Raw genomic sequence first — 17,120 nt, forward strand, 5'->3', positions numbered from 1 at the left:
GATCTAATCATTGATCTCTTGGTGCCCTTCTTAAGCATTTCTAGCCAAGTGTGCTACATCGATCTAAGGAATAGTAATTACAACGCGCTATATCTGGTGAGTACGTTGATTACGTCACAACTTCTTCGACTTACAACAGTTCATCCTTCGAAATTTTTGCCACATGTGCTTTGCTTCTGTTTTGTTAAATCTAATGTATTAAATTGAAGCTGCTAAACATATGCAATAACAGTTTCATTCGATATTAGCAACTTGTCATACACCTCACCATGCCGATACCACCAGTAAAGCTTTACGTCTATGAATATTCTATTCTACTGAACTAATCCACAACTCCTTGCACTATATATTGTGATAGTAGATGTACTTTTCATGGACAGTCACAATACTTCATAGAAAACTCATGACATCAACTTGTGGGATGGCTATGTTTCGTCCATTTACCATTCCAGTGACCTGTAAATACCTGTAAAATTGAGTTTAAACCATATATATACATACACATTAAAGTTCTATATATACTAGAGTGTTAATTTAATACAAACAATTTCAGAATTGTTTTGCGTGGTTTCAGCAGGAAGGCGCTAAGAACGTCATTTTATGTATCATGTCATGTATTATTTTATGCGACAATATGTATAAAATTTTCTATATTTTTGTTCCATCATTCTGAAAGCAAAAAGAAACAAGTAACGGCGACAAAAAATTAGAATATATGATATATATCAAAATTACTACTGTGCTCTTATTGTCGTAAAATCGAAGGAATAAGGATGTGTTAACAATATAATACAACAACTTCATGTCCATAAAATCAAGATCATCTTGTTGATCTGCAATTTCTATAATTTTATTTTGTATTTATGTATTTTTTTAACATCTTTGTTTGAAAAGGTCGGTTAAGGAGCCTTAAGCCAACATATTAATTATAAGTATCTTAACTAATATACATTTACTTCAAGTAAATGAACCCCTTCAAAATAATTAAGTTTTTAATTGATAAGCAACTTTTTAAAAGGTAACAAAAACTTTTCATGTAGTATAACCACATTTACCTTTAATGTAATTTTGCCACCGCCCAATTTGGACACATTTTGGTTTTAAAGGATGAGTAATATTTTAATGATTTCTTATATATATATATATATATATATATATATTTATATATATATATATATATATATATATATATATATATATATAATGCTGCAAAGCAAAAAGCAATGCTGAGTCACCCACACATCTTCAATATAGCTAACTTGGCTTGTTTCTTCCTAGGAATACCACGCCTGGTTTTCTTTATTTCCGCACATATACTGTGTACACAATACTTTTGAGAACGAAGATACATAATAATGAAATAATACAAAAAAATAATACATAATACGCAAAAATGGCGTTCTAAACAAACCATATAAACAAACAATCGGGTTTTAATTGGTCAATTAAATACTTTTATAAGGAAATTAAAATGGTGCCAATAAAAAAGTGGTTTCATATATATATATATATATATATATATATATATATATATATATATATATATATATATATATATATATATATATATATATATATATAGATATATATATATATATGTATGGTTGTCACCCTATAAGACTTACAATTCATTTTCTTCAAACTTTTTCGGTCCTCCTTGTTTCTCTTTACCATTAACATCAGAGTAAACACTTTTACATCACTGACACAAAAACTGGTAATTGGGATAGAATGAAACACCATCGCCATTCGATTCTAAAGACATCTATTTGATAGGCTGGAGCGGTAGATTTTTTGAAAATCAACCAACAAAAGTAATGAATATCAAAAATATTTGACGTTTGATTGATTGATTCTTTTAATGCAAATTGATTTCGAAGCAATGACATATTATCGAATAACACTTGCGATATGCACAGGCCTGATTCCAGAAATCTGTGAATTCAGTTAAATTAAGTTTTTAACAGTTTTTTTTTAAATTAATACTTCGTACTTTCACTAATGTATATCGCTAATCAAAATACGTGTAAGCACCTAATATATTTATAATATTTTAGTACATGAATCATAAAAGATTTTTTGCAAAATAATAAACATGGTGCAAGATGAAGAGGGAATCACACAGTACAGATACCAAATTGGTCTAAAAGCCACCTTCAGCTATTAATATAATCTTGAACTATCTTGAATATAACATATATGTTGTTACTATATATACAACATTTCGTAACGACAAATGTAGTAATAAAAATTACAATTTATGTAAAATATTGAATAAATCTTTGGAAAAATATGTGTAAAATATATTTCTATCAACAATAATTTTTCACAAATATATAAAAAATGCGCGCTGAATCAATTTCACTCGCTCGTTCAAATAAGCTCCTTATCTTTGCAAAGAACACATCCAATATTAAAGAATTTGCCTTTGAATATCAAGATCCTATCGCGCTCCAATAGAATGCCACGCTGCCGTTAAAAAGACAGAAGCCGATAGAGAAAATAAAATGTTTGCATTTAACACGGGAAGACGGAAAATGGCCAAAAGGAAACCGAGTGCGGCGGATGGGAGAGGGGGATGTTGGTCATGATCCTCACGAGATACCAAAACAAATATAGAGCAATTCGAGATAACTTTCTTTGCAGAGAATTCCAAACAATACCGATTCCCCGGGGGTATTTAAAATGCCGGTAAATTTCGGAAAATAACAGGATTTTTCGTTCGCTTTAAATTTGTTCGAATAAAGAGAGGAAAAAGTAACAGTGTTGGGTGGTTAAGTTTTATCGCAACTGAGCTTTTAAAGTGATATATAGAGGAAGTAGACTTAAAAGTTAAATGTTTACATTGAATGTATTTCAAATTCACAATAATGGACTAGGAAACGTATTATCTTAAGGACTAAAGTTAAAAATTATCCTAAAGCAATTATTAGAGCTATTTCACTGAAAAAAACAACGGAATCTCTAAAGAGTATGGCATCAAACTAGGTTTACAGGAGACAAAACTATACTGAGCTACACCATAATGCAACTTAAATAAGAGATGCGAGGATATTAGTTAGCTGAAAAAATATTATAAATCTAACCAATCTCTTTGGAAGCAAATAAGTCATAATTAAGCAAGAAATAAATATATATCAAAGGTTAGAATATATGCCTCGAAAAATATATTGAAATTACATTCCAGTTCAAGAAGGTTAAAAGCTCTCTTAACTAAAAAAGCCTACAATAAAATATTGAAATGTTCTCTATTGAATGTTAAGGGAAATCTCATTTTATATGCGAATATCCATATAGAAAATTATTAGAATATTATTTATATTATACTTAAAGTGCATAATTATACTTAGAGCATACGAATATAATTCCACAATATAGTGTTAATAATAGATCGATTTGGCTTCAGAGGAAACAAAAAGAGATCAAGTTAATTCTGATATAATTGAAAGCTAATATAAAGAACGACAAGGTTGTTCTGCCTTTATTCCAGATGTAGTGCAGGTTTTTGATATACTGTGGCATGAGATACTATATTTTATCTTCAACAGGATAGTCTTCTGACAATTTTCTGAATTGTTAAAATATTATGTTCCGGATAAACCCTTCAGAGTTAAGCATAAGTATCTTCCGACTAGTCCCTTACCTGATCCACACAAGTAAGGTTTATGAGTTCCTGCACCAAATAATACCTATTTTTCCTGACAAAACTGCCATAATAGCTGTATGTGAAGATAATGAGGAACCAGCAATTACATAGTAAATGGCAGTTACACCAATTGTAGCAATCAATCAACATAATTTGAGTAAGACTAAATATGTCAACATAAATTTAACACAAAAGATATATGAATACATCTATATGAGAAAATATCACCCAAGCGAAATATGCTGACACTGCAAAACATAAAAATTTGAGAATATATTTCATGGGTTTTATCACATTATTCTTGTTGCCAACTGATATGGATATGTGATAGGCTCCGTTTTAAAAATGACTTTTATTAAGTAAAAGGACAAAATTACAATGTATGTTTTTTTTATTTACATAAATATACGAGTGTTTTAGTATAATTTAATATAGTACGACTGTTAACCTGTTAAAATAGCCTTAGATTGCTTTACAAATTACAAATATGAACTTTAATTGAAATGACATTGATGGTAAAGAACATAACAACTGAAGAATTACATTTAGAATATATAGAACCACTCTATTATAAAATATCTCACATATAACATGAGCTTCACATCAACTACACAAAATTAGCCTTTTTGTTATAATTATATAAAATAATAATTACATTTATCTGAAGGTTTTCCATTCTTAATATAATTTGCAAATGTTTTTGCCCCTTGTGTGTTGTCAGACCAATTTTCATGGCAATAGAAGTGGATACACTTTGCTTTTGCTGATACAGTTGTATACGCCATGTGTTTACAAAATATGCAATCATCACCGACCAGTCGATTCTGGACAAATTTGAGTTACTAGCCCTCTTAGGTTTTATTTTTCCGTGCTATTGCAACTAAAACTGACTTAATATACATAAAATATAAGACAAATGATATAAATATAATCGAGGGAAGCCAAAGAGTTATTGGTAAACAATTTATATACTTTCTATGTTTATATATATAACACATCATTCAAATATAAATTTAATTAAAAAAAAGATAGCCCTTCTTATTTTAATTAATTTAGAACGATAACGATTTTTTCATAATTATTATATATATCATTAATTAAAGAAGAAAAATACAAAGGTATCATTAATAAAGGGCTCATTTTCCCCATTCAATTAAGTGCGATTTAATTTATTTGAAAGCAATTTGTCGACAGTTTAAGGAGAATAAGATTTCTCGTTAAATGTAGTCGACTGAAAATTAAAATCAAATAAGATATCTCTCAGGCTTTTAATTGTTTTTTTTATATATTTAAGTTGTTTTTTTATTAGTAAACCAGCCTGATAAATGTAGGGGATAATCTTCGAAATACACAAAAGAATATAGAGGGACAGGCTTAGTTGAAAGTAAAAATATAGGGAATTTAAGTTAGTTTGGCTTTTCTTCAAATTGCGGCTCTAGTTGTAGAATTAAAGTTTTAGTGTCACATATGTGTCATTAATATGAAATCTATATCAAGTTAGTTGCATATAAAAGTTTGTATATATTTTTATCCACTTATTGAAGTAATCTAAGTTGGCAGTGTTCCTTAATGGCATCTAATTAATAATGGAAGTGTGATTTACTAGGAAGACAATTGAGTTCCTGATGAACTGTGACTGTGAGACAATAAACGGTCTTGTTCCCTTCAAAAAAACTGATTTAAAATAAGGGTTTTCATTGGTGATGAATAATAGATAGTCCAAAATTACCCCAAGAATTATTTCCATCAAACAATATCTACAATTGTACCAATACGAATTGTTCATGGGTTGAAGCTCATTCTATATAACAGTTCAATTGAAAAGTCCCCGGCCTACCATAGTAAAACGCATTTTTTGGCAAAATTAGTTTCTTTTGTTCAACATAATTCCCTTCAAGGGTGATACACTGATTATAGCAACCCTCTAACTTTTCGATATCATTTTTGTAGAACGATATGTCCCTTGCTTCAAAATAGGCCTCAGTTTCGCCGATCACCTCTTCATTCGACGAAAATATCCCAGCGAGCATTCCTTTGAGATCTGAGAACAGGAAAGAGTCGCTGTGGGCCAGATCTGGGGAATACGGTGGATGAGGAAGCAATTTGAAGCCCAATTCATGGATTTTTGCCATCGTTTTCACTGACTTCTAACACGATGTATTGTCTTGGTGAAGCAGCACTTTATCATTTTTTTTTCTTCAAATGCGGCCGTTTTTCGGCGATTTCGTCCTTTAAACGGCAGAATAGCGCTTTGTAATAGTCGCTGTTGATAGTTTCAAGGGAGTCAATGAAAATTATTACATGCGCATCACAAAATACAGGCGCCATAAGCTTGCAAGCCGACTGTGGCGTTTTCCCACGCTTGGGAGCGGGTTCATTGTGTGCAGTCCACTCGGATGACTGTCGATTGGACTTTGAAGTGATATGATGAAGTCATGTTTCATCCTTTGTCATACCACGATGCAAAAACTCGGGTTTATTACGCTTGATCATCTTCAAACACTGCTCCGAATCTTCAACTCATCGTTGTTTTTGGTCAGAAGTGAGCTCACGCTGCACCTTTGCACAGAGCATTCAAATACTCATATCATACCCAAATATTCTTGTATGATATGATGTACACGTTCAATTGATATCTTCAGAGTGTCTGCTATTTCATTCAGTTTCAATTTATGGTCATTCAAAATCATTTTGTGGATTTTTTAAATGTTTCTTCGGTAACAATTTCTTTTAGGTGTCCACAGTGTTCATCGCCTTCGGTGCTCATTTCACCGCGTCTAAGCTTAGCATACCAATCTTTGATGGTTGATTTTCCTGGAGCAGTGTACGGAAACTCTTTACGTTAAAGTACGGAAACTTTTACTTCAACTCTATATTTTCCCTTCAAAAAGGAACATTTTGTCAACACGCTAAATTCCTATTTATCCATTTTTTTACAATAACAAAAGTTGCTTCACTAAAAATGCTAAAATTCACAAAGTAATGATCCAACAGTTGTCAAATTTATACACACATTAGGGGGTTAGACCTAACTAAGAAACATATGGATTTAATTTTATTAGCGACATCTATGTGTCAGGCCGAGGACTTTTCAATTGACCTGTTATATGGCATATCCTAAAAATATTATATACTATAGTATAGATTTCTCTTAATTAATTTGTACTATGTATCATAAGAAGACTACTACCAAAAATCTACTAAAGATAAGTAGAAAATAAATCGAAAATAAGCAAATGGTCAAGTGGGATGTATTATTGCGTCCATCATAGTTACTGAATATTCTTCTTATTTATAGTTGTTCCCGTAGATTGATCAATATTTGACCAAATCTTCGAATCATCAATTTTACAGAATTTGAAATTTCAGCTTTTCAACAGATAAGACATTTTATCGAGGTATTTTTTTGTCCGGTTCTACACCAGATTTTTTTTACCATAAAAAGGCAGAACCAGCTGATTCGTACCCGCAGTGCGCTGATGAAAGGCACTTAAACAAAATAGATCTTCTAAAGAGAACTATTAATATTTGAAAACATTGTTGTTAAAAAATATTCAATTGATATTCAGTATTATATTAGAGATATTATTATTCATGAAGTTTTATTTCAATTCGTAAACACGTTCAATTCAAATTTACTGGTCTGATATGTTTATCTGTAAGGTCACATATATTATTGCACTCGTCTAGGCGATAACTAAAATCATATTTAATAAAATATCAAACATCTGCCTCAAATATTCCCTACGCTGAATTATTTTCTTTATAAATTGGAAGAAATGTGGATAATAGAAAATATTCTCAAAAAATCAGTAGGTAAAAGGTCTTGTTGGGTATTTTTAAAACATACTTGAAATTGAATATCACTTAATTTTAACGAGAAAAATACACCAATATCAATTTTACACCAATTTATTTATTGTTAGAATTTATTTTTCTTCTATATTCTTCTATATAATGGGTCACATGATTCCATAATTTATAATGATTCCTTGATGATATTTTAATATTAACCCCATAAACACATACATTAAAAGTATCAGTTCAATTACATGTATATCTGCAGCATTTGCCGCTAATAGAAAATCAATAGGTTGTGTAATTATACAGATTACTTGGTTAATTTACAAATTGCCTCTAATTTAAATAAATTTGAAATGTTATGATAATTTTAAATCTTATGTTTAAAAAACCTGAATATTTGGCCTATTGCACCCTTAAAAGAATTCATAAAGTTTTTAGTAGAAATTAATGAGGTGGGAAAAATACGAGTGAGTAAAACACATGAACAGTAGCCATTAATACGTTTAAGGCCGGCTTGGTTGGCGCAGTGGTAAAGGCGACATGACGGTCCTCCTACTGTTACGATAGTCGCGGGTTTGAATCCTGCTGGGATATGGTCTTAAATTTATGTTTGTGATTGTTTAATATTTGTGATTGTCCTTAGGCAAGAGAGCAATATACGACAAGGAAAATGATCCCAGTTACGCCAGTAACCAGGCTGGGATAGACCGACTGTCTTTTGGCATGATTCCTAAGTTGGTCACTTGTCACTCGATAGGCTTAATGCCGAGGACCCTAGTTCGGGGCCCACGTTAAATTGTAGGTCCAATCCATATAAAACCTCATTTGTAAAAAGGAGACTAATATATATATATATATATATATATATATATATATATATATATATATATATATATGTATATATATATATATATATATATGTTTAAGATTATGTATAATAACGCCCAAAGAACTAAGAATATATATTAAAAGGAATTTGCATTTATATAGAGAGATAGTGTCACTTATTGATACCTTAGAATGATATGGAAATAATCAAGATATTTGTCTAAATTTAACATGATTATATATCAATACCAAATACGGCTTGTGCGTTTTTATAAAATAATTTTACAAAATTATGCACGGAATCGCTTTGAAAGTTTCCAGGCTTTGTACTGGAAAGTCACAAAGAAAAACTTTCAGAAGCATTTTTCATTATAAATTAAAAATTCAACAAAGAAGGTCAATTTTTGTTATGTTTTTTTTACGTAAATCGATCTATCCTAATGTTCTTTAAAGTCAATAGCATATTTATCCGAAAAATTCTCTTTGTAAATTTTTTACTGAAATTAGAAGCAATTATTTTTAACGAAAGTGGCAACAATTTAGTTTGTTGTAAACAAAAATACAAATATTCCACTTTATTGTAATAAAATAATATTTGCGAAAAGGATCAATCTTTTAATAACGCTCTTGACAAAATATACACTGAAAAATTCCATTGTATTTTTTGGTATATTGAAATCACTTTATTCTTGAAACTAAAGATTTTTTGACAAATTATGCATCAATTAACTGTACTTAGGTAATAAGAAAATGTTTAAATATGTATCAAACAAATTCAATCAAGAGCTTTTCCTTATTTAAAATGCATACTGAAGGTAGGAAATATAACATTCAATATTGAAATCCTACTATTTATGCAGCTTTGTTTATAAGTGCTTCTCTCTAGCTCTGAGATTTGGACTCTCTTATAGTGTGCTATCTTAAGTATGAGATCCTTTAAGACGATGCCTCGATAAATTTTATATGTTTCTCTTCGAGATCGTATTAAAAATTAAGTCATTCATTTAACATGCGACAATTAACGCACAGTTGAGGAACAAATTCCAAAAGCATATTACAGTGGTCTGAACACGTCTGTCGAATAAAAGGTGTACAGTCTCATAATATTTTCATTACATCTCATTTTTTTCTAAGGCTAATCGACCTTTTGGATGAACTCCAGAGCTCCGAGGAAGACATGGACCCACATTATAGTGAGCTATATGAAAATGGAAGAATAAAGGTTTCCAAGAGATTGATTTTCTCTGAGCAATACCTATTCAATTTATTATTCTTAATAACTCTCAATCACTCTCACTCCTAATCTTAATAATCAAAATTTTTACAAACGATATTTGTGACTAATATGTAATAAATAGTAATAGTACTGCAATACTTCAAGTAATATTGCGATCTCTAGTTTTAAGAAATTGAATAATATAAATATAAATAATATTGTAGATTCACAAAGGGTGCGGTAAAAGTCCCGCCACCATTATGATTGAGCGTCATCTTGGTTATGTGACGTTTAGTTCAGTTGCGCTTTAACCATTGTGTTGTGTAGATGTCCAAATTTTATTATGGAAAAATATACGCCACAAGAACGAACAAAAAGAGTGATAATATTTATTGATAATAGTTCCGTTATTGCCACTCAGCGGCATTTGCATCAAAAAAATCCTAATCGTCCAGTGCCACAATTTATCGTTTACATTCGAATTTTCGAGAGTACGGTACGATAGCAGACAGGCCTCGTAGTTGAAGGCAACAGAGGTCTCGTAATGCTGAACATGGAGCTCTGGTGCGCGATAGTGTTACAAAGTGTCCAGAAAATCCAGAAAAAAAAATCGGAGATGTGTTTCCCAGTTAAACATTTCTGCACGCAGTTTAAGGCGAATTTTGAAAACTGATTTGAAAATGTTCCCGTACTAAATTCAACTAATCCAAAAATTGCTACTTCCTGAGAAGAGATCCTGATCGACGAGTTGAGTACAGTAATGAAATCGTAATGCTGCCTGGTGAAATTTTTGGTCTAAATTGAAAATGAGCGATGAAGCCCATTTTCTTCTGAGTGGCCATGTCAATAAACAGAACAGTCGGTTTTGGGGAACACAGAATCCTCAAATAATTCCTCCATCAATTAAGGAAATATTTAATATAATTAGCCAAGTTATGAGCAATCAAAATAGTAGCGGGACTTTTGCTGCACCATGTCTATGACCATTTACAGATGTTTTAAAAATAAATGTTTATTCTTGATAGTAAACAATTTGCAAGACAACGTCTATCAAAAAAATAAATAAATAACGACGGATAAACTTCATCGAAAGATCCCCTACAACTCTCAAATCCGAGATAATTTATTAGAAAACGAAATTTAGAAGATCGCTTTCCGTTGAGAACGAATTAATATCCTCCGTAATACCATTTGACTGGTCCGCTTCTTGTCAGATTTTTCTTTACAAATTGATTTAATTCCTTTAAATTTCTGTTTCGTTACTTAGGACTTAATTATATTTATTCTGGAAGCGTCCAAGGACCTACCGCTTCTATCGCTGCCAAACATTTCGCCGTGAAAGTAACCCGTCTAGACGCCAACTCCCGAAATCGGATAAGAACTTTCTATTACTTTGGATCATTTGAAATGAGTAATATAATTAATCATTTGCCAGACTAACGTTTATTAAAAAGAAACTGAAGTTCTATAGCTTTTCCTTTCGTTATTGAAAAAAGCGATTAAGGTGAGTTTGTCGTATGTATTAGATGCATGAAAAATTCATTCTGCTTATTTTTATTAAATATGTACGATTGTATTTAAATAAGAATATGAATCTATATACTATTCCAGTTATTGTTCATTGCAAAATATAACTTTTTCCCATGTTTCAGGCAGTTCAATGAATTATTGTTGACAAGGGTTTTTTAGCACTATATTGCATTTTTTTCTTTTTTAATCATTGAACAATATAAACTTTCCAATATCAATATGAAGAAAAAACAATTGCAAGCTTACGCCGAAACAGTAGCCCAAATCTGAAAAATTACCTTTCTGTCTTTCGACAGTGTCTAAAATAGTTTATTGACAATTGAATCATAATAATAATTCTAATTTCCTTCAATCAACTGTATATAATAATTTTACAAAACCTTGTTCGCCTCCAATTCTTTCATATCATAGTTTTGTGGACAACCTAAATATTATCGGTTATTATCTCTATGTGAAAAAGCTATAAATGGCTTCACTTAGCCAATGTTCCCTATAAACTTTTGCAAAAATACACATTATTTTAGGAAAAAGCGCCTCATAACTGTATTGCCATGAGGGGTATAAGATATGAAATGAGGAGGGGTTCAATACAAAAAGACTTTCACTTTAAATTTTATTTAATTTTTTCGGAAAGAAAAGGCGATTTCTTGAACGGCGGTACAAAAAGAGAGTGAGGGCTTATATCTAATACTATAGATTCATATAGACATATCCCCACGGCAATCGGTCATAGTTCATCCGTAGTACGAAACATGTTCGAACTTGTTCGGTTTAGTTTCCGTTCTCTACTTGTAGAGTGGGAGGCCCTGGCGTGGAATGCGTTGCTGGCCTGGCTTATTATTGGATTGTTGGTTTTAGAGTATTATGCTTACACCCATGTATTCACTGTTCGGTGCATAGTTAAGATTATAGCGTATGTTATCTAATTTAGATTATTTTATTTAAATATATCCTGAGATGTCTTTAATGTTTGTGTTTAAGAGTGTTTCATGCCCTTCCTTTATAAAATACCACGTGACCATCCTCTATTCTCACATGTATATACACGTCAATGCCCGCTAAATCTTAAAACGGAACATAATTTTGATCGAAGAAGTAAATGCTGAAGAATATAAGAATATAAATATCATCAGTAGGATGGTAAATGCAATTTATCAATTTAATAAATAATTAAGCTTTCTGAGAGTTCTATAATTCTTAAAACAAACACCTTTATATTTTATATTTATACTGCTAGTAAACCAGTTTTACCAATGAAAACATCACGATGTTTATATTTTATTTTTTTCTGTTTTCATTTAATCTCACGTCCGTTTTCCTTTTCTGCAGGTTCCATTAGCAATATCGACGGCGCTGAATACCACTGCAATAAAACTCAGGTTCGGAAAGTTATCTCGGGAGTGGTGGGCGCGGCATCAAGCGTCACATCCATTCAAGTGGCCAATTTGCTACGTCTTTTCAAGATACCCCAGGTGAGTGTTAAGGGATTAAAATTGTTTCATTATTTGTAGCCGTCACTTACAGATGGTTTTATTTAATTTGTTGTTTCGTTTAATATATAAAATAAATAGTTATTTTATCTTATTTATAACTATTAATTAGACTATTTTGAGGTACAAGTTACGTTAAGTAGATTCTCCCCATTAATTTTTTCTTATTTTAGATTTCCAGTCAATCAATATATTGATAATTTGTATTTATTTGGATTATTTGTATTATATGATATGGTAATTACTCTTAAAAATTTATTAAAAATATCACTACTTCCAATGTATTTTTAAAATAAATATATACTTTTTATTGGCTTTTACAAAGAAAAAATCTAAAAATATCTATGGGTAATATATATTCTCCTATATTTTTTTAATTTCGAAGCCGTTATATCGATATTTTTCTCCCCAGTTAACATCCCTAACGTTTACGGCGACTATTTAACGATGACGCAACAGTTAATTAACTTCCATAGTACGACATGTCTAAAATTTTGAATTCTTTCTTAAATGTTAATTTATAAAACAGAAAGCATGAAGATTTCATAGATAAAAATAATTTGATTCCGTATTGAAAAATATACCAAGATATTTAAGAAAAACTATTGTAGTTAATCCTCATAGTATCAACCACCATATTGATACTATTCTTTAATATATCAATATTATATGAGGGTGCAAATTATAACATAACGTTTTACGAAAGATAGCACCAGTAGATAGCGAGGAATCTCGAACAGGAATTTAAATTGTTCACTCAACATAAAATGTCAGTTCGCATATTGAATTTATTTGTCCATCTTAAACAGTAGAAGTAACGGAAATAAGTTACGACAGTCTTGAGACCATTTGGTGGAAATGTTGCTTTTACTTTTAATTGCAACAATACTACGGTTAAAGTATATATACTGATATTAAAGAGACATGGATAGAAGGATATATAAATTAGATTTGAACTATTATGATAATGAGAATCTTCAGTTGCGAAGACTTGTGTTACTTAATGCGGGTCGGATTACAGAAGACTGGTTCTCTGATCGGACGTTGGTATGGCTTAAAACTAATTGGATCATCAAAATCTGGTTCAGTTCACTGACTGCAGACAGACTGACTGAAGACTCGTGAATATTTCCTAATTAGAGGATTACTTCTGGTTTTCGTCAGGATACTCCTTCCTCGGGTTCCTGACGGTATCCTGATAAATAGGAGCAAATAGTCTCTCTACCTCAGGTTCGTTAAGAGTTTTTAATACGAATGGAAAACTTTCAAATGTATCTTAGCTCGATATCCAACACGAGCAACAAGTTCTTGCATGTTCAGTTGTCATTGTTTCAACTGGTGTGTTTTCCATCTTAATAAGTAGGTCATAAACGGATTACATCCTTTCCTTGAAAGATATAATATATATTTGCAATAAATTAAATGGCTTGATTTTCTCTAAAAAGTTTAGGTAGTAGTCCAAAATAATTGATCTATTTTAAAAATATGTTACGTCAAGTTTATAAACGTAAGAACATCGAAATATATATAAAAACTGAAAATATCGAAACACAAATGTCAGTTTGGATTAAAAAGAGACGTGGCATAAAACTCCGATAAAATTTTCTTCCAGCATAAAATGTCAGTTCGCATGTATAATTTATTTGCCCATCTTAAACAGTAGAAATAAAGGAAATAAGTTACGATAGTCTTGAGTCCATTTGGAGGAAATGTTGCTTTTATATTGAATTACAACAATACTACAGTTAAAGTATATATACTGATATTAAAGAGACATGGATAGAAGACAGACAGACTGACTGAAGACTTGTGAATATTTCCTAAATAGAGGATTACTTCTGGTTTTCGTCAGGATACTCCCTCCTGGGGTTCCTGACGGTATTTTGATAAATGGGAGCAAATAATCTCTCTACCTCAGGTTCGTTAAGTATTTTTAATACGAATGGCAAACTTTCGAATGTATCTTAGCTCGATATCCAACATGAACTTCAACAACATAAACATGAACATGAACAACAAGTTCTTGCATGTTCAATTGTCATTGTTTCAACTGGTGTGTTTTCCATCTTAATAAGTAGGTCATAAAAGGATTCCATCCTTTCCTTGAAAGATATAATACATATTTGCAATAAATTAAATGGCTTAAAATTCTCTGAAAAGTTTAGGTAGTAGTCCAAAATAATTGATCTATTTTGAAAATATGTTACGTCAAGTTTATAAACGTAAGAACATCGAAATATATATAAAAACTGAAAATATAGAAACACAAATGTCAATTTTGATTAAAAAGAGACGTGTCATAAAACTCCGATAAAATTTTCAGCCAGCATAAAATGTCAGTTCGCATGTTGAATTTATTTGCCCATCTTAAACAGTAGAAATAACGGAAATAAGTTACAATAGTCTTGAGTCCATTTGGAGGAAATGTTGCTTTTACTTTTAATTGCAACAATACTACAGTTAAAGTATATATACTGATATTAAAGAGACATGTATAGAAGACAGACAGACTGACTGAAGACTTGTGAATATTTCCTAAATAGAGGATTACTTCTGGTTTTCGTCAGGATGCTATTTCCTCGGGTTCCTGGCGGTATCCTGATAAATGGGGGCAAATAGTCTCTCTACCTCAGGTTTGTTAAGTGTTTCTAATACGAATGGAAAACTTTCAAATGTATCTTAGCTCGATATCCAACATGAACTTCAACAACATAAACATGAACATGAACAACAAGTTCTTGTTCAATTGTCATTGTTTCAACTGGTGTGTTTTCCATCTTAATAAGTAGGTCATAAACGGATTCCATCCTTTCCTTGAAAGATATAATACATATTTGCAATAAATTAAATGGCTTAAAATCCTCTGAAAAGTTTAGGTAGTAGTCCAAAATAATTGATCTATTTTGAAAATATGTTACGTCAAGTTTATAAACGTAATAACATCGAAATATAAATAAAAACTGAAAATATCGAAACACAAATGTCAATTTTGATTAAAAAGAGACGTGGCATAAAACTCCGATAAAATTTTCACTCAGCATAAAATGTCAGTTCGCATATTGTATTTATTTTTCCCTCTTCCATTACATTTCATTTGGAATATCCAATTTACGATCTCCTATCGCAAAAAGTCCCGCAGCAATTCGACCGAAGGTCGCAGTCGAAGCGAGAGCGGACAAAGCTGCATTGAAACAAGCTGCTAAACTTACCAAACATCTATCGTTCCTCCGGTTAAACTGTCTGCCAGAGAAAATAAACCGGAATCCATGGTCGAATGTAATTCTGTGTTTAGTTAAGGATTTCAAGTTGTGTGTCAATTTAATCAGGTCACATCCAGATATGCTAAAGCCTGATGCAAATAATGAATGATTTATATTGTCCCTTTTGGTCTTTGGCAATACTATTACAGTATTGGTTCAGGTTAAATATGTTCAAAGTTCCATCGTTCATAAAATATTTCTCGAATCTATATCTTAAATACTAATAATTAAATCTAATAAATAGGAAATCATATTTTTAATTACTATATATAGTTTTATTACTATTAATGTTATTAATTTGATCGTTATTACTACCATTAATTAATAACTACTAACATATTTACATGGAAATATTTAAACCTGCGTTTTCTCAGTATGAGTTATATTCTTCCTGAGTCCAATTTGGACATCACCATTGCAAAATATTGATATATGCATCCGTTCTCAACTAACTCATCCGTTCTCACTAACAAGCCTCCTCCATAGCCAGGTTATCATTTAAAAAGATTCCTAAGATGAACTTTAAAATCACGTGAATTCCTCATCACCAAAATCTTTACTACGAGGGGGAATCAAATACAAACGGTAATTTTGTAAAACAAATTTATTGATCAACGGTATATACAAACTAAACATTTCACATTTTTCAACGTAGTTACCTATTCGTGAAAAGTTTGAGGCCGAGTTGTCATAACACTGCGCATATACTCCTGTTTGCACATCTTTAAGGACGCAAAAATATTATCACAAGGTGACAGGTCAGAGCTATAAGGAGGGTGCTCGAGGCTTCCTAACGCATTTCTTTCAATTTATTCTTTTTCAAATCTGCGGTATGTGGTCTGGCGTTGTCTTTTAATTTTTCTAAAGTCAAGTTTTAGTATTAGTAATGATGGATTGAACACTTCCATAGCTGATACCGAATATTGATGAGATTTCGTCAATCCTTAACCGACGATCATCTTCCATAAGCTCTCGAACAGCATGGATATTGTCATTTATGAGACATGTTCGTGGACATCGATCATCGATGACTTTCATTTTCGGAACGTTCTCGCCCATCCCCGAATTCTCTAACACATGTGTGCACTCGATCCAGACAGTGTAGCATCCGCAAAAGGTGCTTTCAAATGAGTGAAAATTATCTATGGTTTTCCGCCTTCATTCTTTTAAAACCTTATGATGACGCGTTTTTCAACAAAGGAAGTTACCTGGGGCTCAGTCATAGCAGCTCTGCGGCCTGGACCAAGCAAAGCCACCACCCACACCGGTTTCCCCCCTCCTCATTAACCAAAGAACACGCGGGTATCGAATCCTCTAGACCGGATTTATGTACTAATCTAAATAGC

At 31.5% G+C, this 17,120-nt stretch overlaps 1 protein-coding gene across 2 annotated transcripts in view; it reads left to right on the top strand.

Moving 5' to 3' along the window:
* LOC143191719 (metabotropic glutamate receptor 2) overlaps nucleotides 1–17,120 on the top strand; it is a 609,670-nt gene that overhangs the window by 354,796 nt on the left and 237,754 nt on the right. For both annotated transcript variants that reach the window (XM_076397081.1, XM_076397080.1), the window contains one exon: nucleotides 12,354–12,496. In XM_076397081.1, the coding sequence (XP_076253196.1) occupies nucleotides 12,354–12,496 (143 nt within the window). The remainder of the gene's footprint in view (nucleotides 1–12,353; nucleotides 12,497–17,120) is intronic.

This window comes from Rhynchophorus ferrugineus, unplaced genomic scaffold (assembly GCF_030347505.1).
Source record: "Rhynchophorus ferrugineus isolate W39M unplaced genomic scaffold, kcgeb_rfMv2 rfM2, whole genome shotgun sequence".
NCBI classification, from domain to species: domain Eukaryota; kingdom Metazoa; phylum Arthropoda; class Insecta; order Coleoptera; family Curculionidae; genus Rhynchophorus; species Rhynchophorus ferrugineus.